At 66.8% G+C, this 21,278-nt stretch overlaps 1 protein-coding gene across 11 annotated transcripts in view; it reads left to right on the top strand.

Moving 5' to 3' along the window:
• Positions 1-1,148: 1,148 nt before the first annotated feature.
• The window catches only part of MYRF (myelin regulatory factor), a 33,029-nt gene continuing 12,899 nt past the window's right edge, over positions 1,149-21,278 (top strand). For 5 of the 11 annotated variants that reach the window (XM_080642361.1, XM_080642359.1, XM_080642364.1 and 2 more), the window contains exons 1-7: positions 11,680-11,886; positions 14,579-14,666; positions 14,827-15,090; positions 17,239-17,300; positions 18,150-18,429; positions 19,662-19,912; positions 20,002-20,125. In XM_080642361.1, coding sequence (XP_080498487.1) covers positions 11,802-11,886; positions 14,579-14,666; positions 14,827-15,090; positions 17,239-17,300; positions 18,150-18,429; positions 19,662-19,912; positions 20,002-20,125 — 1,154 coding nt within the window. In that variant the 5' untranslated portion in view covers positions 11,680-11,801. Of the gene's footprint in view, positions 1,328-3,569; positions 3,966-11,679; positions 11,887-14,578; positions 14,667-14,826; positions 15,091-17,238; positions 17,301-18,149; positions 18,430-19,661; positions 19,913-20,001; positions 20,126-21,278 lie in introns of those variants that run through there. The other 6 variants (XM_080642358.1, XM_080642357.1, XM_080642362.1 and 3 more) reach the window with 4 other exon arrangements.

Here is a 21,278-nt window from a genome sequence, read left to right as displayed (position 1 = left end):
GGAGGGAGGGGGTCAGAGGGGTGCTGTGGGAGCTGAGACCTGACCGCTGAGACTTAGTGGGCCCTGGAGAGAAAGGTAGGGGCCGAGGTCAGTGGTCCCGACCGGGGCAGACCCGGCGAAGCCTTGGGAACCGGGGCTAGAGGTTTAGGGAAACCACGGGTTTTGGCAAAGGAGTGACATGATCTGATTTGCGTTTTTTAAAAAGTGATTTGGAAAGATTGCGGGGATCAGTGAGGAGGGGGGCCGTGCAGCAGGGCAGGAGAGATGAGGCAGTGCCCCAAGGTGGAGGGAAGGAGTGAGAGAGGTGGGTTTACCCAGGACTCCCCAGGGGGGAAACCCTCCGGCCTCAGCCTACCACTCAGGGCGGCAGTGACCGCGGGCAGCGTCCAGGGTCGCAGGGTCTGGCTCTGAAGGCTGCTGGCGGTGACCTCGTTACCTTGAAACGCTTAGGCCTGTGCTGTGCCACACTGTAGCCACACACGACTTCCGAAACCTGAACCTGTTACAAAGACAGAAAATGGTAACGCCCGCTCCTCAGCCACCCCAATAGCCACATCTCACTGCCCAGCGGCCACGCGTGGCTAGCGGCTACCACACCGGCCAGCACAGGGGCGAGTCCATCCTCACAGGAAACTGTGCCAGCGCCCCCGGGCCTCCGTTTGCTGGCCCTGAGCCTCAGTTTCCTCCTCTGACACGCAGGAACCGCGTCTCCTTGGCGCTCAGCACAGGCGGCCTTCACACCTGCTCACTAAATGCAGGCTGTGGTCATTGCTGCTGAGCTGGGGTAACGAGAGGAAAGGGAGGGTGTCTCCGGGGTTTGGTTCTGAAAACCTGATTCAGAATCCTGCGATCCCCGCTCCCCGCCCCCCAACCCCGTCCGAGGAGTGGCCGCTGACACAGCCCCAGCCGCGGCGACCCCAGTCCAGCCCGCACGCCCTTACATTCACCCACGAAGCCAAGGCGCCCGCACCCCGCACCCCGCACCCCGACCCGGGAAGGACCCTTAGCCCGCCGCCGGGGAGCCGCGCGTCCCGTCCCCGGGGGCTGCGGCGCGGGCCGGCCGGCAGGGGGCGCGGGGCGCAGAGCGCGGCGGGCGGGGCGGGCGGGGCGCGCGGGGAGGGCGGGGGCCGGGCCAGGGCCGCGCGGGACGGGGGACGAGCGGGCAGCGGCCGGCGGGACGGCAGCGGGAGCCGAGCCGGGACTGTCGCGCGGCCGCGCCGGCGATGCCGCGCCCCCGGGCCGGGCTGTAGCGGGGCCGGCGGAGCGCGCGGGCAGGCGGCCATGGAGGTGGTGGACGAGACGGAGGCGCTGCAGCGCTTCTTCGAAGGTGAGGGACCGGGCGCGGCGGGGCGCTCCACCTCGCGCTGGGAACCCCCTCTCACCTCCCCGGGGACTGGGACCCCGACTGTGCCTTCACCTCTGGGAACCCCCGGACGCCTCCTCTAGGCTGGGGCCCCCTGCACTGCCCCCCTCCGCTGATCTGGGCTCCCGGCTCCCGGCCCCATAACACACAACTTTGGAGTTGTGTCCCGTCCATGCTCGGTCCTCCTTCATGCCTGCCGGGACCTGCAGCACCCCCAACCCCCAAATTCGGATACCTCCAACCCAGAGTCTGGGGACCCCCTCCTGTGCTTCTCTGGAGCCTCACCCAGGCCGGGACCCCCAGAACACTTGCTGGAATCTTCCATGTCTCAGGCTGGCACCCCAGCCCCTAGCGTCCCCCCCCAGAGGCTGGGACCAGCGCCTAGAGACGCGCCCACTGGGGTGCCTTTCAGCTGGCCCCCCACACCACCACTGGCCTGGGTTTCAAGCCCCGTGCCCAGACCCCAGGGACCTTCCCATTAACTCCCTTGAGACTGGGACCCCCTTCAAGACCACCACCCCCTTCTGCAAGGATGCTCCCTCCCCCAAGGCTGCAGTTCCCCTTAGTAGCTCCCCCTCGGCTACTCGGGGCTGGGACCCCTTCCCCAGCATCCTCAGTGGGCTGGACCCCCCACCCCCACCCCGGAATGCTCTCCGTTAGGCTGGGACCCCCCTTGAGTTGGTGTTCCTACTGCCAGCCACTTCCACGCGGAGACCCTCCCAAAACTGTGACCTGAATCCTGCCAGCCGCCCCCCCTTGCCCCCCACAGGCTCCTCAGGACTCTGTTGCCCGCCCCTTGTCCCTGGAGCTTTGCCTGCTCTGACCCCACCCCCTCACCTTGAGCCTGTCAGGACCCTCCAGGGCTGGGGTCTACACACACCTTACAATACTTTTTCCCCCCCTCTCCCCCCCCTCCCGCACACACAATGGTGTTGGAGGTCTCATGCATCTGACCCCTCCCCTCTCCGTTTCCAGGGTAGCGGGCCCCTCGGGGGTGCTGGTTCAAGAGGGATGGGGCCAAGGGGGGCGGGGGCCGAGGTGCAGGCTGGCATGTCCCAGCCCACCCTGGGGCTCAGACCCTCACCGAGCATCTGGCCAGACCCTCTCCACCAACTTGGGGAGCCCAGCCTCTCCCCAGTCCCTAAGCCTACACCCTGCTCCTCAGCGCATTCAGAACCCAGAACTCAGTGATCCAGAAACTTCCATGGGTGTGGACCTGCCCCTGGGAGGCAGGGGTGACCAGGGCCATGGGCCTGGAATCAGGACCCCAGTTTCAAGCCCAGCGCCCAGACCCCAGGTCCCATGAGGGAGAAAAGACGGCCCTTCTCTGCCTCAGTTTCTCCCTCTGGTGACTTGGGGGCAGCAGCCTCTGCCCCCCCCCGCCCTGCGTGCTGAGCAGGCCAGGCAAGGGCGCCCCCAGGCCTCAGGCATCCCCTGCTGGGATGCCGGGCGCTCCGACACCCCTGGACCCCACCACGTCCCGTTTCACTAGATCAGATGGAGGGGTTGGGCCATTGAGAGTCCTGGGCGGCCCCCCATCAGCCCCAGGGGGTCTCGTTCTCCCCAGACACTGTTCACTCTTTAGGAGCCTTCCGGGCTTTATGGGGGGTGGGGGTTCCCGGGGAGTCAGGAAGAGGAGACTAGGGGTGCCCTGAGCCCGCTAGTGCCCATGGGCCAAGCCCCCTTGCTTCCTGCAGATATCCCCAAGCCTCTGGGCCCTGGCAGAGGGATGGGCCTGGCTGGCCTGGCTCCCTGGCTCCCGAGCCAAACTTTCCCTCCTGGCTTTGGGTGGGGGGTGGGGGTGGGGTCTGACGCCACAGCTCAGCCATGCGGCTGACTGGCGGGAGGCTGTGCTGCTCCCTCCGGAGAGATAAGAGGAGACTCAAGAATGTCTGTGGGGAGCAGGGTGGTGTGGGCTGCCCGTGGGGAGGGCTGAGGGAGCCGGGCGGGAGAGGGTTCCCGGAGGCCGAGACGGGGAAGGTGGGGTGGGCGCTGAGGGCAGGGGTCTCCGGGGCCATGCGGGAGGGGACGGCCCGGCAGGGACTCAGGTGGGCAGTGGTGCATGGACCCAGCGTGGGTGTTAGGGAGCTCCAGGGAGCGGCGGGGCCTGGGCGGGCTCGTGGGTGTTCGGTGGAAGGGCGGGGTGGGAGCCGAGCTTCGCGCCTGTGCCGTGCGTGCGTGGTCTGAGTGTGTGGGAACAGCGTGTCCTCCCGCACGCGGGGCTGGGGCACCTGCGTTCTCACCTGGTCCCTGTGCGGCCTTGGCCTCTCCCCTGGACAGTGGGTATAGGGGGCAGGGTCTATGCTTTCTGCTCTGGGGAGCATCGGGGCCCCTCGTCTGGCATGGCCCACGCTCTGGGCACATCAGGCATATGTCCTGGTCCTGCCCGTGTGGGTGGGCCACGCTGTGCCCGCCCCGGGGCGGTGGGCTGAGGGCTAAGGCGCTTTGGGCCTCGGGTGGGAGGCTGGGGCAGGGCGGCCCTCGAGGCTGGTACAGCTGGGTCCCCCGTGACCACCCTGCTAATCCCCTGGAACGAGGCTCCAGTCGCCCCTAGGCCGGCAGAGAGGGCACCCTCCGGGCAGGATGTACTGGCTCCCAGCAGGTAACAGGGCTGCGGCGGCTCATTGCTTTGACCGACCGGCTGGGGCCTGGAACGCCCAGAGCCTGGTTAGGGCCGGGGCAGGGCAGCCAGAGGCCCCAGTAGGACCTTAGAGGCTCTGGTGAAGGCTCGGCCACCGAGAGCTGTGTGACCTTGTGCGGAACTCTCACCCTCTCTGGACCCCTTCCCCCGCCTACAAGGCAGGAGGGGTGGCTCTGATGAGCCTTGTCTCAGCCCAGGAGGAGGGGGCTGGCCCTGACTTGAGGGGCTCGTGGGCTTGAGTGAGCGCAGGCGGGTGTGGAGGAAGCCTCAGAGACGAGGGGAACCTCTGAGAGGTTGGGGGCCCTCCGCGCAGCCTCTGAGCCCCGCCAGGCCTGGAGGTGAGAGCTGAGTGTTCCCCTCTTTCTGGACCCGCTGGGGCCCTGGCCTGGCAACTCCTCCTCTGGGCCCCACAGGCCCTCCTGGCGCGAGCAGGTGTGCTGGACCAGAGACGGGACTTCCCAGGGGACTCTTTTTGGCCGCCAGACAGACAGATGCTCTTGTCTTTTTTTTGCCTTTGTCCTCTTGATGAGATATATACACTGGAGACAGGGCCTGCCCCCCGCCCCCCAGAGCACCAGGACCCTGGTTGGAGAGCCACCCTTCACCCAGCCCTGGGTGGGGCTAGCATTGTCCCCCTTTCCCAGGGGCCCACAGAAGGGGGTTGGCCAGTGTGAGGCAGAGCTGACACCAGCCCCTGCTCTCTCCCCTGCCACCAGGGCCGTGGGGGAGGGAGGGTGGCCCTTTTAGGCCTCCACAGGGCAGGAGGAGGCCTCGAGGAGACCACCGGTGACTGTAGGAGAGGATCCCGCCTGGACGGGAGGCTGGGGCTGAGCTGGGGCGGGAGGGGAGGGGGGTGATGGGTGGTACTGCGCCCCCAGGAGCAGGTGGAGAGGGAGGCGACCAAACCCCTGACTCGTAAGGAGATGAGGTGAGCTGCCTCCTAGGCCCACCCAGGGCCCCTGGGGACTCCTGTCCCAGCCCCACCCCCCTCAGTCCTGAGTGCAGCTGGAGGGGGAAGGGGGGGGCTGACTCATCCCCTTGTCCCCCACACCCAGCACCACAGGAGTTGGAGGGGGGGCAGGAAGTGTTCTCAGGGAAGCAACAATGGCTGTGTGAACAAAGGCGGGGTGGGGGCACCCCAGGAAGCCAGCCCTCCAGGAGGGCCTAGGGGAGAGGAGCCGCCGTGTCCCACCTGCTGGCCCTGGCCCTGGCCCTCTCCTGAGCCGGGGCCTGGCAGAGGGTCCCTGGGTCTTAGGCAGGGCCAAGCAGGCTGTTGGGGAGAAAGACAGGCCGCTCTGGGCAGAATGGCCTCCTCCTGGGCACCTGGCCCCCACTCCCCGGCTCCCAAGGGCTTACAGGACTTGGGGGGCCCTGACAGCAGAGGCTGCTGGGTAACAGCCCAACGGGGCCCCTGATTGGCTGCTGCCCTTGGACTTTGCCCTCCCGATAAGGAGGAGCAGAAATCATTAACTGAATCATTAACGGGACGGCCCCGCCCCACGAGCCGCCTGCCCTTCCTTTCCACCTTCCTCCTCCTCACTGCCCCCCTCTGGGCCTCAGTGTCCCTCCCAGCCGGGTGTGCCTGGCGGAGGGGGGGGGCTCCTCTCCCACCCCAAAGTCTCCAGCCCCTGCTGCCAGTGCGTGGGGGTAGCCCCTGGGTTGCAGGCAGGGGTCAGATGAGGTAACGGTCTGAGGCCTCCCTGGGGGAGCTGCGGGGTCTGCTCCCGGGTCTGCTCACCGCTCTCCTTCTCGGGGCCTATCTCCACACCTCTTTGTGCCTCCATTTTCTCCTCTGTAAAATGGGGGTGCAATTGTGGGCCCAGCGCCTGCCTCTCAGCATTTTGATCAGGTACACGGGGGCCTGGGGGGCGCCTAGGACAGTGCCTGGCAGAGGAACGCTCCGCAGAGTCAGGCTGGATTGGGAGTGCGGCCCCCCAGTAACCCTAGCGTGGCCTCACTTGGAGGATTCGTTGGTCCGCAGGGTAGGCTGGGGCCTTTGGCTGGTGCTGTGCACCTTGGGAAAGCCCCCACCCTCGCTGGGCTGCGTTTTCTAACAAGGAGAGGGGTCGGCCTTGTTGCGCATGCTCCCAGACAGGTCTGGCCCTGCCTGCTCCTGGTGCCTGCTCCTGGCTCCTGGCGAACCCTTCACCTCAGAGATTTGGAACTTGGGGGGTGGGCTGGCGGGCACGGGGGGAGGGGCTTGACGTCCTTTGTCTTTTTTGCATATGTTGTTTCCCAGGATCCCTGGAGCTCAGAGAGGGGCTGGTGGCATCTTCTCATTTCCCAGAGGGTGGCTGAGGCAGAGAGAAAGGTGACGTGTCAGGCTCACGCAGGGGGCCGCCGCAGAGCTGGGACAGGACCCTGGGTCTCCTGGCCTGTGGCCACTCACAGTTGGGTGCCAGCCTGGAGCGAGGCAGGGCGGGGCCTCTCCTGGGTGCCGTGCTGAGGGTCCTGATCAGCGCAGATGGCTGTGCTGGTGACTCTGCCCAGCCCCTTACCCAACTCTGGGCCTCAGAACCCTCACTCAGAAGGTCAAGGTTGTATGACATAAGCAGTGAGACCCCAGGGGTGCCAAGGCCTGGAGTAGGAAGGGAAGGAAGGGCAAAACCCAGGTCCCGGTCCCCACTGGCCTGGACTCTGGGCCGGGGCTCCAGGGAACCCTGTCCCCCCTCCTCCAGGCCACATCGTGGGAAAGTTCCTCCATCGGACCTAGGTCCCCCCAGCCCCTGTAATGCATAGCCACAGCCTCCATCTCCCTGTGGAGTTTGAGGGCCCTCCCTCCCTCCCTCCCTCCCTCCCTCCCTCCCTCCCTCGAGGCCTCCCCTCCCTCCCCTCTTCATCTCCCAGGCCCCTGTGCTCTCCTCTCCCTCTGCTGGGTCTCCCTCGCGGGTCTCCCTCATGGGGCCTGGGGCCTGGGGCCTGGGTGGGAGGAGGGCGATCCCACCCCCTGGCAGGGGCTGCCTTTGTCAGGGCACTTGGGGGTCTTGACACTGAGTTTGCTCAGTGAGATCTGGCTCCGGCTGGAGACGACAGGGAGGTGTGTTGGCCTGGGCCTGCCTTAGGGTCCGTGTGCATTTGTGTGCACGAGTGTACACGCCTGTGCCGTGTGCTGAGATGTGAACATGCACAAGCATGCTCGTGCCCCAGGACCTTTGCACTGTCATCTTTGCCCGGGGAGGCCTGCCCTGACCTTCCTACTTAGAATTGCCGTTTCTCCCCACTCTCCCGGTCCCTGGCCCCGCTCCCTCTGTCACCTGCTAAACCGCTATGGACTTGACGGACCTGTCATGTCAGTCTGCCTCTGGAATGTCAGCTCCGCGTGGGCAGGTCTGGTTTATCGTGTTCACTGCTGTGCCTCCAGGGCCTCGCATTGTCCCTGGCACGTGGCAGACGCTCAACAAATAATTGTTGAGATGAAAGAGCGCGTATGAAGCATGCTGGGGTGTGGACATGTGTGTGTCAGTGTGGGAGGGGTGTGCCACCGTGTATATGTGTGTGTTCGTATGTACACAATCATGTGCGTGCCAGCGGATACCTGGCTGGGAGTACACCCTTGTGTGCGCACATGTGTGTGGGATACGGATGGAGACCTGTCCCTACCCCGTGCTGCAGGGTCTGTGTCCCACCTTTGAGGGGAGGGGCCTTTCTCTGGCCTGCCTTTCCTGGTCCCCGTGGGAGAGGGCTGGCACCTCAGGCAGGAACTAATGCAGCCCTGTGGACTCCAAGGGCCCCCCCGGGCATCATGGGGTGCTAAGGGCTGGGGATCGCAGAGCAAAGCAGAGGACCCGGGGACTAACGTGGGTTCCCCGAGAACAGGTCACAGCAGTGGGGTCAGTGCCATGGGACCTGGCTTGGGAGCATCTTGGGACTGTGAGTTCAGCCTTGCGTCGACCGGACGACAGGGTGGCAGCCGTGTGGCGGCGGGGGGAGGAGGACACAGCTAAATCCCAAGGGCAGCCAGAGACTCCGGGTTCCCTGGAGGAGGGTGGTGCAGAATGCGGGAATCTTCCCGCATTTTTTTTTTAATATATTTTTATTGATTTCAGAGAGGAAGGGAGACGGAAAGAGAGAGAAACATCAGTGATGAGAGAGAATCATGGATCGGCTGCCTCCTGCACGCCCCCTACCGGGGATGGAGCCCACAACCCAGGCATGTGTCCTTGGCTGGAATCGAACCTGGGACCCTTCCGTCCACAGGCTGACGCTCTATCCACTGAGCCAAACCAGCCAGGACCTTCCCGCATTTTTAACAAGAAGTTGGGAGGGAACAGAGACAACGGTGGCTTAGATTTAAGGACCTGCTGGCCATGGCTCAAGAGCTGCATCCTTGTCCTTCAGCCCTAGGTGAAGGGATCTGTCGCAGGGATGCAAAGGGTGGCTTCCAAGGTCAAGGATCTGACCTGAAGGCATTTTAAGTGAGAAGCCTGGTCACAGGGGGCAGCTAGCAGGTACCAGAGTCATCATGGATCCTATTAATAAAGGTAGAAAATCCAAAGCCGGGGAGGTGAGACCACTGAGCCCTGTCCCGGTGTGAACTAGTTTAGCTCCGTCCATACTGGGAGATGAACCCTTAGCCCCAGGGCCCTCTGTGACTGGGGTGGTGGAGGAGGGGTTGCTGGGGCGGGCAGGCAGTCACCGAGGCTGACCCGGGCAGGATGGCTAGCACCAAGGCCTGGCGGCGGGGCTGTGTTGTGCGCAGCAGCATGGGACTGGCCAGGGCTCAGAGGGGCTCAGGGGAAGGGGCAGGTCCCCCTCAGAGGCTCCCGGAGCCAGTCTGCAGTAGAGGGGAGAGGCCTGGGGGACAGCGGGATGGCTGGGTAGGAAAGGAGATGGGGTCCCGAGAGAGATGGGAACAGCACTGCCCGCTGACTGAGGAATGGCCTCCCGGGGTAGGCGCCCTCCCACCGTCCCAGAGAAGGAAGCCAGGCCCGTGGGGGCCAGGTCACTCGCTGAGGGTCACACAGCTCTGACGCGGGTGGTGCTACCCTTGGCAGACAGGCCTCTTCGACCCCAGGGGTCCTTTAGGGCAGTGGTCGGCAAACTCATTAGTCCACAGAGCGGCAAACCGCGGCTCGCGAGCCGCATGTGGGGACCACTGCTTTAGGGCGTCATGGGGATGCCAAGGTGGGCAGTCTCCTGACCACTGCTACCCTGACCTCCTGCCACTGCTTGGGGCCTGGGCGGCCCTCCGATCCCAACACCGGGGGTGGACACTCAGCGGGGGACAGGCTTGGGCCTCAGGTTCAGGTGAGCGAGGCCTGGCCAGCACCCTGAGGCCCTGGCCTGCCCTGCCCGCAGCCACGTGGCTGACGGGATTTCCGCCATGTTTGGGGCATGAATTGACAAGTGCCCCATTGACGGGCAGGGGGGAGGGTGTGGGCAGGGCACAAGCCACCCACTGTGCCGGGTCCCCACCCTCCCCCGTCCCCCAGGACAATGGCCGAGACTCAGCCAGTGGCCACAGCTGGTGGGGAGGGGGTGGGCATGAGCACGAGGAGGGGGAGAAGGGAGGGGTCCAGGGCAGAGGACCACCTGGGCCCCCAGCCGCCCTCATCCCGCACCTGGCTCATGTCCCTTCAGTCCCCTTCTGGCCAGCTGAGTGGCCTTAGAGGAGGGGAGAGAGAGGAGGGCGGGGGCTCCGTCCCGAGGTCTGGATCCTGTTAGAAGCAGGTAATAAAGGACCTAATTAATGAGAAGCATCTGGGGTGCACAGCTCAGCAGGGCAGGGACGGTACCTGGAGGGGCCCTGTCTAGCCCTGGCTTCCCACCACAGTGTGGCCTGCCGGGCGGAGGTCCCCAGACCCAGACAGGCCTGGCTCCGGGGTCCTGCTTGCCACTTTGCTCGTCCGTTCCATGCACATTTATTGCGTGCCTGCTGAAGGCTTAGATCCGGAGATCCCAGACAGCCCAGCTCCCTCATCTGCCAGCGATGTCAGGACATTCATCCTCCCTGAGCCTCCGTTTCCTCGTCTGTAAAGTGGAGAACAAGAAAGCCACCTGCCCCGTACGGCTGCCATGAGAATTAAGGATGAGTCGTATCAAGTGGGTGGTGGCGTTGGGCGCGGTGACCACTCGGTGAGTGAGAGCTGTGGGAGTGGGCAGACCCGCCGCCCGCCTGTGATGCCTGTGCCTGATGAGCGAGGAGAAAGGAGGCCAGCGGTCAGGAGGATGGGCGAGGCCAGCGGTCAGGAGGATGGCAGAGGCCAGCGGTCAGGAGGATGGGCGAGGCCAGCGGTCAGGAGGATGGGCGAGGCCAGCGCTCAGGAGGATGGCGGAGGCCAGCGGTCAGGAGGATGGCGGAGGCCAGCGGTCAGGAGGATGGCGGAGGCCAGCGGTCAGGAGGATGGCGGAGGCCAGCGCTCAGGAGGATGGGCGAGGCCAGCGCTCAGGAGGATGGCGGAGGCCAGCGCTCAGGAGGATGGGAGAGGCCAGCGGTCAGGAGGATGGGGGAGGCCAGCGGTCAGGAGGATTGGAGAGGCCAGCGGTCAGGAGGATGGCGGAGGCCAGCGGTCAGGAGGATGGCGGAGGCCAGCGGTCAGGAGGATGGCGGAGGCCAGCGGTCAGGAGGATGGCGGAGGTCAGCGGTCAGGAGGATGGGAGAGGTCAGCGGTCAGGAGGATGGCGGAGGCCAGCGGTCAGGAGGATGGGCGAGGCCAGCGCTCAGGAGGATGGGAGAGGCCAGCGGTCAGGAGGATGGGAGAGGCCAGCGGTCAGGAGGATGGGCGAGGCCAGCGCTCAGGAGGATGGGAGAGGCCAGCAGTCAGGAGGATTGGAGAGGCCAGCGGTCAGGAGGATGGGAGAGGCCAGCGGTCAGGAGGATGGCGGAGGCCAGCGGTCAGGAGGATGGGAGAGGCCAGCGCTCAGGAGGATGGCGGAGGCCAGCGCTCAGGAGGATGGGAGAGGCCAGCGCTCAGGAGGATGGGAGAGGCCAGCGGTCAGGAGGATGGCGGAGGCCAGCGCTCAGGAGGATGGCGGAGGCCAGCGGTCAGGAGGATGGCGGAGGCCAGCGCTCAGGAGGATGGGAGAGGCCAGCGGTCAGGAGGATGGGGGAGGCCAGCGCTCAGGAGGATGGGAGAGGTCAGCGCTCAGGAGGATGGGAGAGGCCAGCGGTCAGGAGGATGGGGGAGGCCAGCGCTCAGGAGGATTGGAGAGGCCAGCGGTCAGGAGGATGGGAGAGGCCAGCGCTCAGGAGGATGGGCGAGGCCAGCGGTCAGGAGGATGGGAGAGGCCAGCGCTCAGGAGGATGGCGGAGGCCAGCGGTCAGGAGGATGGGAGAGGCCAGCGGTCAGGAGGATGGCGGAGGCCAGCGCTCAGGAGGATGGGGGAGGCCAGCGGTCAGGAGGATGGCGGAGGCCAGCGCTCAGGAGGATGGGGGAGGCCAGCGGTCAGGAGGATGGCGGAGGCCAGCGCTCAGGAGGATGGGCGAGGCCAGCGCTCAGGAGGATGGCGGAGGCCAGCGGTCAGGAGGATGGCGGAGGCCAGCGCTCAGGAGGATGGCGGAGGCAGAGACGGCCTCTCGGAGGAACTTCCATTTTAGCCCAACCTGGAGCGCGCCGAGGAGGGGGCTCTGGGGCTTGTGAAAAGGGCCTGAGGTGCGGGGCAGGGGCGGGCGGGGAGGTTTGTCCCGGGCCAGAAGGGGGCAGGGGCAGGACCATGGAGAGTTGCAGCGAGGAAACTGGGCAGGCGAGGAGGCTGTGGGCAGGCAGGGCCGACCTTGCCAGGCCTTGGGCCGCGAGCATGGGCAGTGGCTGAGGGCTGGAGAAGGGGAGGCCGGTGCTGCTGTGACCTGGTGGTACCATGTTCTGGCCGTGGGACGGGGCAGCCTCTCGGCCTCCCAGGGAGGTCTGGAAGATCGGCAGGAGGCACGGCTCCCTGCTGACAGGTATCTGCTGTTGGCTCAGCCATATTCCAGGGCTATTTCGGGAACCATGGGGGAAGGGGACCCCCAAGAGTGCCCAGGGGCCCTGCCTTCCTCCTGGGTTCCTGGGGCCTCCACCCCAGCCTCAGGAATCCCCACCCCCACCCTTTCCTCCTGGAATGCTTGGTTAGAAATCGGTAACGCGGTTCGGGGGGCAGGCGGGGGGCATCGCCTGGAAGCTGGACCCTTTAGGCCGGGCAGGCTGTGTGGGGAGCAAACCAGGCGGCCTCAAGGGCTTCCAGCAAAGGAGACGATGTGGGGTCATTGTTCCTCGGGAGGCCCAGCAACCCCCAAACCTCAATCTTGTCTCCGACCCACGGGCCCACCCCCATCCCGTCCTGCCCCAGGGGCTCCCTCCTCCCCCCTCCGTCCACCCGGCCCCTGGCACGGAGGGTCTCTCCTCCCCACAACCACATCTGGTTCTCGTTAGGGTCCCAGGATGCCTCTGCCTGCGGCCCCCCTCTCCTGGGGGAGGTGGGCAGGAGGATTAGGGGTGATTAGGAACACTCCTGGCCGGGGAGAGGGGGAGGGAAAGAGGGGCCTGGCCTGTTATAAATAGCAACACCGTGACTCCGTCACCCCATCATTCACTGCAGATTCCAAGTTCAGCCTCAGACCTGCAGCTTCGGGCGGCCCGGGGGAGGGTGCCCTGCTGTGCCCGCTCCCTCTCCATCTCCTGTGTTTGGTCCTCCCCCCCGAGCCCCCCGCCCCCGCCCATCAGGTGGGGGTCCCAGGATGGCGGGGAGGTCTCAGTGAGCACCAAGCACACCTTCCCCCTGTGCTCAGGCCCCTGCACTGGGGCTTGCCCTCTCTGGACGAAGGGAATGAAGCTGATACCATCAGGTCTGCAGACTTGACTGGGAGGTAAACCCACAGAGCACGGAGCGTGGTGTGGGCCAGGCAGGCAGGCAGGCAGGCAGGCGAGCCATCGTGTCGCCATCTGTCCCGTCACCATCACGGTCACCGTCACTGTCGCAGGTGGGGAAGGTGGCCGCACGGCCATGACCAGCCTGCAGGTGCTTGCATGCAATGAGCTCCTGTGATTGTTCATGTATTTGGCTCCAAGCAGGCCTGGCACACAGTAGGTGCTCAGTCAATGGACCTCTGGTCAGTAGGGAAGGATGGGGGGGGCGTGGCAGAGTGTAGAAGGGGTTCTAGGTCCTCTTGCCCTGGCCACATGGGGCCCTGCCGGCCATTGGCCGAGCTCGGTGGGTGTCCCTGGTTCCTGGGTGAGCCGGGGCGGGGGGGGGGGGCAGCAGGAGGGCCTGTCCCAGGCAGCGCGTGACTCCCCGGAGGGCTTAGCCCTCATTAATCACCTAAGCGGGGCTCAGCATTCCTGGAATGCCGGCCAGGGCCAGGGAGGAGCCGGGCGGGGGGCTCCCGGGGACCCCAGGCCTCTGGGAATGGGAAGTGAGGTCAGCCGCTCCGTCTGCGGAGCACCCGCTCTGTGCCAGGCGCCCCACAGCCCTCAACTGGTTTCACCCTCAAAATGAGCCTGGAACATGTTCGCTGTTCCTGTCCCCATTTTCCTCGGGAGGAGACTGAGGCACGGAGGGGGGGTGGCCTGCCCAGTGTCACCCAGCGGGGCGTCGGCGAGCCAGGGTTTGTTCCTGGGCCCGTCTGAGCTCCCAGGGCTCCCCACGGGGGGACGTGAGGTGCAGAGCCCAGACGCAGCTCCGGGGCCTGTGGGAGGTGCCTCTGCCTCAGTGGGGCTGCCAGCCCAGGCCAGCAGCGTGGGTGGGGCCGCCCTCCATTATCGGGGCTGACGCATCTCCCACGTCAGCCCCCTTATCACCCCTCCCTCTGGCTCCCCCCGCAAGGTGACCCTGGGAGGGGAGAGGCCAGCGCCTCCCCTCACCTCCCCGCCAACGCCAGGGAGCATGGGCCGCCTTTTCGGAGCAGCCCTCCCTGCAGGGGGGGGGGGGGGCCGGGGGAGGGCGGGTGGAGAGCCAGCCCAGGCCGCCATCGTGTTGCCGCTGCGAAGCCAGGGCCCTTCCCTCTCTGCGCCTCTCACCTATGCACCACCGGGGCTAAGCACCCCAGCCTGTTACAGGGTGAGGGGCATGTGCAGTGGGAGTAAGCTGGGCACTGCTGTTTCAGATCCCCACTGCCTCTCCCGCTGGGCTGTGGGGTGCAGGAGGCTCCCCCAGCCCATGGGCCCCCCCACCCCGCCAGGATGTGTGGTCCACCTACCAGGCCGCATGCTCCCTCCCGGGTGCCCATCAGGAGCAGGGCAGGAACCGGCTACTGAGCAGGGCAGGACAGGGCCCCGGGGTGGCGGGCGTCCACTGGGCATCTAGTTCCTCACAGCCCCCACGGGCAGGGGGACGATTGCCCCCTTTTGCCGATGAGCGGAGGGCCCGCTCCCGTGAGGACGCTGGGGAGGGGGATGGAGGGCAGCAAGCGGCTGTCTGTCCTGATCTGCGCTCCGGTCCCGCCCCTCCTTGTTGACTCCAGGTGGCCCTGTGGGCTGGGTGGTCAGTGCCTCCCGGGAGGGGTGTCAGGTGGTGGGCGATGAGGGACTCTGCCCCACAGGGGTGCACATGAATGGGGAGGACACCCCTCCTGGGGTGAGTTGGAGGGCTGGGCCCAGAGGCCCAGGAGTCTCGGGGAGCCGCACCCACCCCTCCCGGCTCACGTCTGCCCCTCCCCGCAGGCCACGACCTCAGCGGGGGCCTGGAGCCCTCCAACATCGACACCAGCATCCTGGAGGAGTACATCAGCAAGGAGGACGCCTCCGACCTGTGAGTGGCCGGGACCGCCCCCCCCGCCCCCGCCCTGCCTCCCGCCTCGCCTCTGCCTGGGAGGTGACAGCCCTGCCCGGGACAGGCTGACCCCTGCAGCCTGCCTGGCGGGTGGGGCCCCGGGTCCTGGCTGGCGCTGAGCTTCCCCCCTTCTCCGCAGCTGCTTCCCTGACATCTCTGCTCCAGCCAGTGCCGCCTCCTACGCCCACGGGCAGCCGGCCATCCCGGGCTCCAGCGGGGTCCTCCACCTGAGCCCCCCTGGGGGTGGACCCTCCCCGGGGCGCCATGGCCCCCTCCCTCCCCCGAGCTACAGCGCCCCGCTCAACTGCAACAACAACAATGGCATGGGCGCCGCTCCCAAGCCCTTCCTGGGGGGCTCTGGGCCCCCCATCAAGGCAGAGCCCAAGGCCCCCTATGCCCCAGGGTGAGTGAGGGCAGGGAGCGTGTGGTGGGCTAGAAGCAGGGCCCCGGGGCAGGCAGGGCGTGGGGCCAGTGGCCGTGGGCCTGGGAGGAGCTGGCCAAGGCCTGGCCGTGGTGGTCGGGCGGCCCAGTGGGCAGGTAAGGAAGGTAGGACGAGGGCCGGGCTGAGGAGGGACGCAGGGCTCTGAGCAGAGGAGGGGTGCGGCTGACGGAGGGGCTAGGAGAATCTCTGAGAGCTGTGTGGAGAGTGGACAGGAGGGGGTGAGACCAGAGGGCACAACTGTTTACATTCACGGGACCACCTACACACATGTGCACACACACCTACACATGTGCACATACGCAGACACGCAAACTCCCCTCACTGCGCCGGCCCCGTCCACTCCGTCGTGCGCTCAGCCACGTTTGCTGTGGCTGCAGGGAGCTGGCTGATGTGCAGGTGTGGGACCTGATGCGCCACCCGAGCCCGCCTCCCAGACCTTCCCGCCCCACGTCAGAGGGTCCCCAGCGACGGCCTGACTCGGGGCTCGCTGGGTCTGGCTGTGATGAGGTTCCAGGCGGCCACCAGCCCAGCCAGCCGGACGCCAGGGCAGCCCCAGACACCTGTTCCTGGGGACGTCAGGGCGCGTGCGCTCTGCAGAGGGCCTGGGAGCAGGTCTTGGGGTTCCTAGGCGGGGGCAGGGACCCTGTCTCGGGGGGGAAATAATGGAGTGCTCTGTCCCGGCCTCACCCCCTGGGTCAGCCCCGGTGTCTTCTCTGTAAGTGCGCCCCGATGCCCCCTCCAGGTGCTGTGGAAACCGGGAGGCATGCTGGGGCTCAGGGGCTGGACAGCAGGGGCGAGCTGGGGGTCAGGGCTGAGCTGCGGAAGGCAGGCATCGGCTCGAGGCCTGGAGGCCCGGCGGCCAGGGCCAAGCCACGGACCCCGAAGGGACGGGAGGAGGGGGGAGCGCTAAGGTGTAAGAAGTGCCGCTGCTGGACCCCATCCTGTTTGTGTGAGCTCACCCCCCGCATCCCCCCCCCCCCCGCCCCCGGCCCAGGAACTGCCGGGAGGGAAGCTCCGCTGGTCCTCTCGGGTTCTAGTGGGAGGGACAGGCCTTGCCCAGAGCCACCCCGGGACTCTGGCTGGGCCCTTCCTGCCCCGCCCCGCCAGGCTGTGTTCTAGAAGGTAAACAGGACAGGCAGGGCCCGCCGGCTGTGGGTCCGCGTCTAGATGGGGAGGGCGTCGTACATCCCTGCGCCCCCGCGAGGCGGGCTGACGAGCGCCCCGAGGAGGAGTCGAGAGGAAGGCCTCGTGGGCTGTGGGCTCGGGGCCTCAGATGCGGGGGTCGGAGGGTGTGAGAGACCCCGACCCACTGGAGACACCCAGGGCCGCTGTCAGGAGATGCAGGGAGCCAACGGGGAGGCCGGTGCGTGGCTGAGGGGCCTGGTCAGCAGCGGGGGCCGCAGGGAGGGTCGGCCCCCCGTCCCTCAGCACTGTCTGGCCTCCTCGCGTGGCTGTGGGAGTGGGCAGGTGGCGTGTCTAGGAGCGTGGCCACCCTGGGGTCCGCCCAGGCCGTGTCCCTGTGGCTGGCACAGCGGTGGCAGTCTCTCCCAGCTGGGGACCAGGGATGGCCAGGGAACTGGACCCCCGGGGGGCACACGCTCCCCCCCTGACCAGCGCAGGCCTCATGCAGGACGTGCTGACCTCTCGGGGTTGAGTTTGTTCTTTTGCTCGAACTGCTGATAAAAGCGAACCTGCAGGAAAGGACTAGGGCCAGGCCAGCCGAGCTGGCTCCCTGCCCGCCCACACCTGCCCTGGTGGGCCAGCCCCGGCCCTCCCAGCGCCCAGGGCCCTGCGTTTCCAGGAAGTGGGGGCTTCAGTGGGCAAAGGAAGGGGGGCAGGGCAGGGCCCTCTCCTGGGGACAGAGCCCTGAATGCCTACGCCATCATGAGGGACGGGGTGACGGGCCCCCAAGTGCCCAGTAGGTCTGAGGCAGTGCTGGGCAAGAGCTCAAGACACCCCCCCCCCCCAACAACTGCCAGGCCCCCCGAGGTGCGGGTGCAGAGAAATGCCCCGCGGGTGGGAGTGAGGAGACCTGGCTGCCTCCACCTCGGGGTCTCTGGGCCCTCCCCCAGAGGAGCTGCCCTCCCGACACCCCTCCCTCTCCCGCAGCACGCTGCCTGACTCCCCCCCAGACTCGGGCTCCGAGGCCTACTCCCCCCCGCAGGTGAACGGTGAGTCCCGCGGGCACCGCCCTCCCCCTCCGGGGTTGGGGCAAGTGGTTGGGGCGGCCTTATCGGAGGGCGGGCGGGAGTGCGGAGGGGGGGGCCCCCGCGCGGCCCCACGGGCCAGATTATCGCTGGTCAAATACTCCGGGCGGCACTGCCCATTGTTCCCCGCGGGCGGGTGGGGAGCCCGGCCCGGCCCCGAGCGAGTGTCCCTCCGGCGATGCCACCGCCTGCCCGCCGGCGCCATCATGGATGCGCCCTTCGGCGGTAAGTGGACGGCTTGGGAAGGCCTCACCAGCCGCCAGGCCCGCCTCGCCCTGGGTGCTGGGGTGCTGTGGCCCCCAGGTGGCCAGAGGCAGAAGGATCACGGCCAGCAGGCTCCCCACGCCCAGAGAGGGGTCAAGAGTTCTGTTTATCTTACCAAAGACATCTCTGGAATGCCTCCTGGAACAAAGGGAGCTGGCCTCCCCCCTCAGGCCGGGGTGCTGGCCCGGAGCCTGGTAGGGGGGCTGCCCCCCGGAGGACGCTGCCACAGGGCTACCCTGGGGGTCTCCGGAGTCTCCTTCCTGGGGCCCAGGGAGGAGCTGGGGATGTGGGACTTCCCCAGGGAGCAGGTTCCCAGCCGGGCCCAGGGGAAGGAGCTGGCTAAAGTGGGGTGAAAGGCCGCACCCCCGCTGGGCCGAGGCCTGCCTCCCTGCCCAGGCCTCTAGTGGCCAGCCTTGGGGCTGCCCAGCCCTCCTCCCACATGGGCTGGGTGGGAGGGCAGCCCCCAGGAGGGGCGGGAATGGGGAGACCCAGGCCAGGGAGAGCTGGTGCCCGGGGAGGTGTCTGATGCCTGCCCCCTTCTCTCCGCAGACCCTCACCTCCTGCGCACCATCACCCCCGAGACCCTGTGCCACATGGGAGGGCCCTCCCGCCTGGAGCACCTGCCCCCACCCCCAGGACACCTGCCAGGCCCCCCACCGCCCCCGCCACCCCCACCTCACTACCCCGTCCTACAGCGAGACCTGTACATGAAGGCGGAGCCCCCGATGCCCCCCTACGCTGCCATGGGGCAGGGGCTGGTGCCCGCCGACCTGCACCACACCCAGCAGTCCCAGATGCTGCACCAGCTGCTGCAGCAACACGGAGCTGAGTAAGACGGGGCTCCCCCCTCCCCGGGTGGGAAGATGAGGTGGGGGGTCAGGGGGCAGCAGACAGGACAGAGGTGGAGGTGGGGACAGGGCAAACCCAGGAAGGGCAGGAGGCTCAGGCCCAAGGACATGGGGTCAGCGCATGTGTCCGCCTGTGCCCAGCAAGCTGGCAGGTATTCCAGCCACGGCCAAGGGCTCACGACTGCCTGGTGGGGCAGGCAGGCCACGCCCGTTGTCCGCCTGGGGACCTGGGCTCCAGGTCACGGAACCGGGAAGGTCGGAGCAGAGGTGTGCACCTGGGCTGTGCTGTTCCCCAGCACCAGTGACTTCCCAGCTACATGGGGTCCTCGGCTCGGAGGAGGTGCCGGGCGCGGACCCGAGCTCCCTGGTCTGCCTCCAACCTGCAGAATTGCCTTTTTATGTTTTACAGTTTGAGATTTTTTTAAAATAGATCTTTATTGATTTCAAATAGGGAGAGGGAGAGGGAGAGAGAAACATCAATGATCAGAGAGGCTCATTGACCGGCTGCCTCCTGCACGCCCCCCACTGGGGACCAAGCCTGCAACCCGGGCCTGTGCCCTGACTGGGAATCGAACCCTGACCTCCTGGTTCATAGGTCGACGCTCAACCCCTGAGCGACACTGGCCGGGCTACACGGTGATATCCTGGGAGATTTAGTTCAAGGAAAGATTCCACTGCCAAAACTTTTTTGTCAAGCGGGAGAAGGGGTGCTGTGCACCCCCCCACCCCCACATTTCAGCCCTGTTCCAAGAAACGCTCCTTCCTGCCTCTGTGGCCCATGGGGTGCTCTGCAGAGGCTCCCCTTGGGGTGTCACAGGGTGACACTGGGTGACAGTGGAAGGAGCTGGCTACAGTGGGGTGAAAGGCCGCACACCCCCTGGGCCGAGGCCTGCCTCCTCACTCCCCCGGTTCTGAGCCCCCCATGTGCCAGGCCCCTTGCCGTGCGATAGGGACACGCGGGCAAGTCCGGTGTGGCTCTTGCCATCTGGATTCCACAATTCGGGGGTAGGACGGGGTGACGGAACCAGGGAATGACAGCACAGCGTGATGGGGAGCTCTGCGAAGGCCAAGCCGGGGGGTCTTCCTGCAGGAGGTGTCCTCCGGGCTGGGCATATCCGGCAGAAACGGGGTGGAGAGGGAGGCTGGGCCCTGCCGGGGGGGAGGGGCTCAGGGGGAGCCAGCCCCCCCATGGCGCACACCTCTGTCCCTCTAGGCTCCCCACACACCCCTCCAAGAAGAGGAAGCACTCCGAATCGCCCCCCAGCACCCTCAATGCCCAGATGCTGAACGGAATGATCAAACAGGAGCCTGGGACCGTGACAGCCCTGCCTGCACACCCGCCTCGAGCCCCCTCCCCGCCCTGGCCTCCCCAGGGCCCCCTCTCACCGGGCCCTGGCTCCCTGCCTCTCAGCATCGCCCGGGTCCAGACACCGCCCTGGCACCCACCAGGTGCCCCCTCGCCAGGTACATGGCTGGCCTGCGGGGCCCTGCTGGGGGCGGCCCTTCAAGTTGGGGAGTGGGGCGCAGGGCCCACATAGCGTTCCCCCCTCCAGGTCTCCTGCAGGACAATGACAGCCTCAGTGGCTCCTACCTGGACCCCAACTACCAGTCCATCAAGTGGCAACCACATCAGCAGAACAAGTGGGCGACGCTGTACGATGCCAACTACAAGGAGCTGTGCGTGAGCTGTGCGCCTCCCCCCTCCTGGCCACACGGCCCTCTGGGGCCCCCCATCCTGGCACCATGGCCTAGAGCAGGGCCTGGGAGCACGCTGGGTGCCAGGTGGCCCGCTGGCAGGAGAGCAGACAGGCTCAGGGCAGAGCTAGGGCTGGTGCTGGGGCTTCCAGACTCCTGGGCCAGCCGGAGGCCTCCTCAGGAAGGTGGTGTCTGCCAGGGAGGGGCGAGTCAGGCTCCTCCCCCTGCCCCCCCCCCACCTCCTCCTGCTGCATTCCTGGAAGGTAGCAGGAAGCTGTGTTAGCAAGGCCCATCCCGCAGACCCTCCCTGGAGGAGGGATGGGGTGGGGGGGGGGGAGCAGGGGGGTGGGGGAGCCTGGTCAGAGGCTGCCTGGATTCTTAGCCCTTCCTCAGCACCCACCTGGCTCAGCTTCCGGCCTGGCCAGGAGCACTGGGACTCCCCTCGCTCCCGCGGGGGCCTGTGAGGGCCGGAAGTGTGGCCCCCCCAACTCGCTTGGACAGGGCCAGGCCCGGGCAGGGTCTGTCACAGCTGAGACCAGCCTCTGTGGGACTCCCACCCAGAAGCCCTCAGGCCTGGGGGCCTGTCCAGTTGTTCCCGTGGCTGAAGGGGCCCTGGGGACCCTGCCAGGGTTGAGGGGAGGTGTTTGGGGGTCCAGCCCCTATGGCCTGGTGCAGACCCCCACTCCTACTTCTGTGCCAGCCCTGCCACCCTAGGTCGCAAGGCCAGGAAGCTGGCAGCCGAGGCTCCAGTGTGGCCCGGGCACTTCCTGGGTGTTTCCCTGGCACAGTCAGGTGGGCGGAACCCCGGGAGGGAGAAGCGGGGAGCCCTGGGCCTTCCTGTAGACAGTACAGGCCCAGAGTCCTTTTCCCACTGTTTGGAGCCATTCTCCCTGCCCAGCTTCCTCCAGGCAGGCACCGGGCATGGGGGCACTGCTTGTGCCTAGGGATTTGGGTGAGGGCGGGCCACCCTGTAATCGCTCTTGCCTGCCACCTGGAGGTCCCCCAAAGGGTACGGACTTGGAACACTTTCTCAGCAACAGATGGGTAAACTGAGGCTGGGTCCAGCTGCCCAGAGTGCCCCTCGTCCCCACCCGGGCATACAGGAGTCAGAATGAGGATGTTTGGGGGCCGGAGG

Source organism: Plecotus auritus (genome assembly GCF_963455305.1).
Source record: "Plecotus auritus genome assembly, chromosome: 9".
NCBI classification, from domain to species: domain Eukaryota; kingdom Metazoa; phylum Chordata; class Mammalia; order Chiroptera; family Vespertilionidae; genus Plecotus; species Plecotus auritus.
The sequence above is the reverse complement of the archived record's forward strand: the minus strand, read 5'-3'. Positions and strand labels throughout refer to the sequence as shown.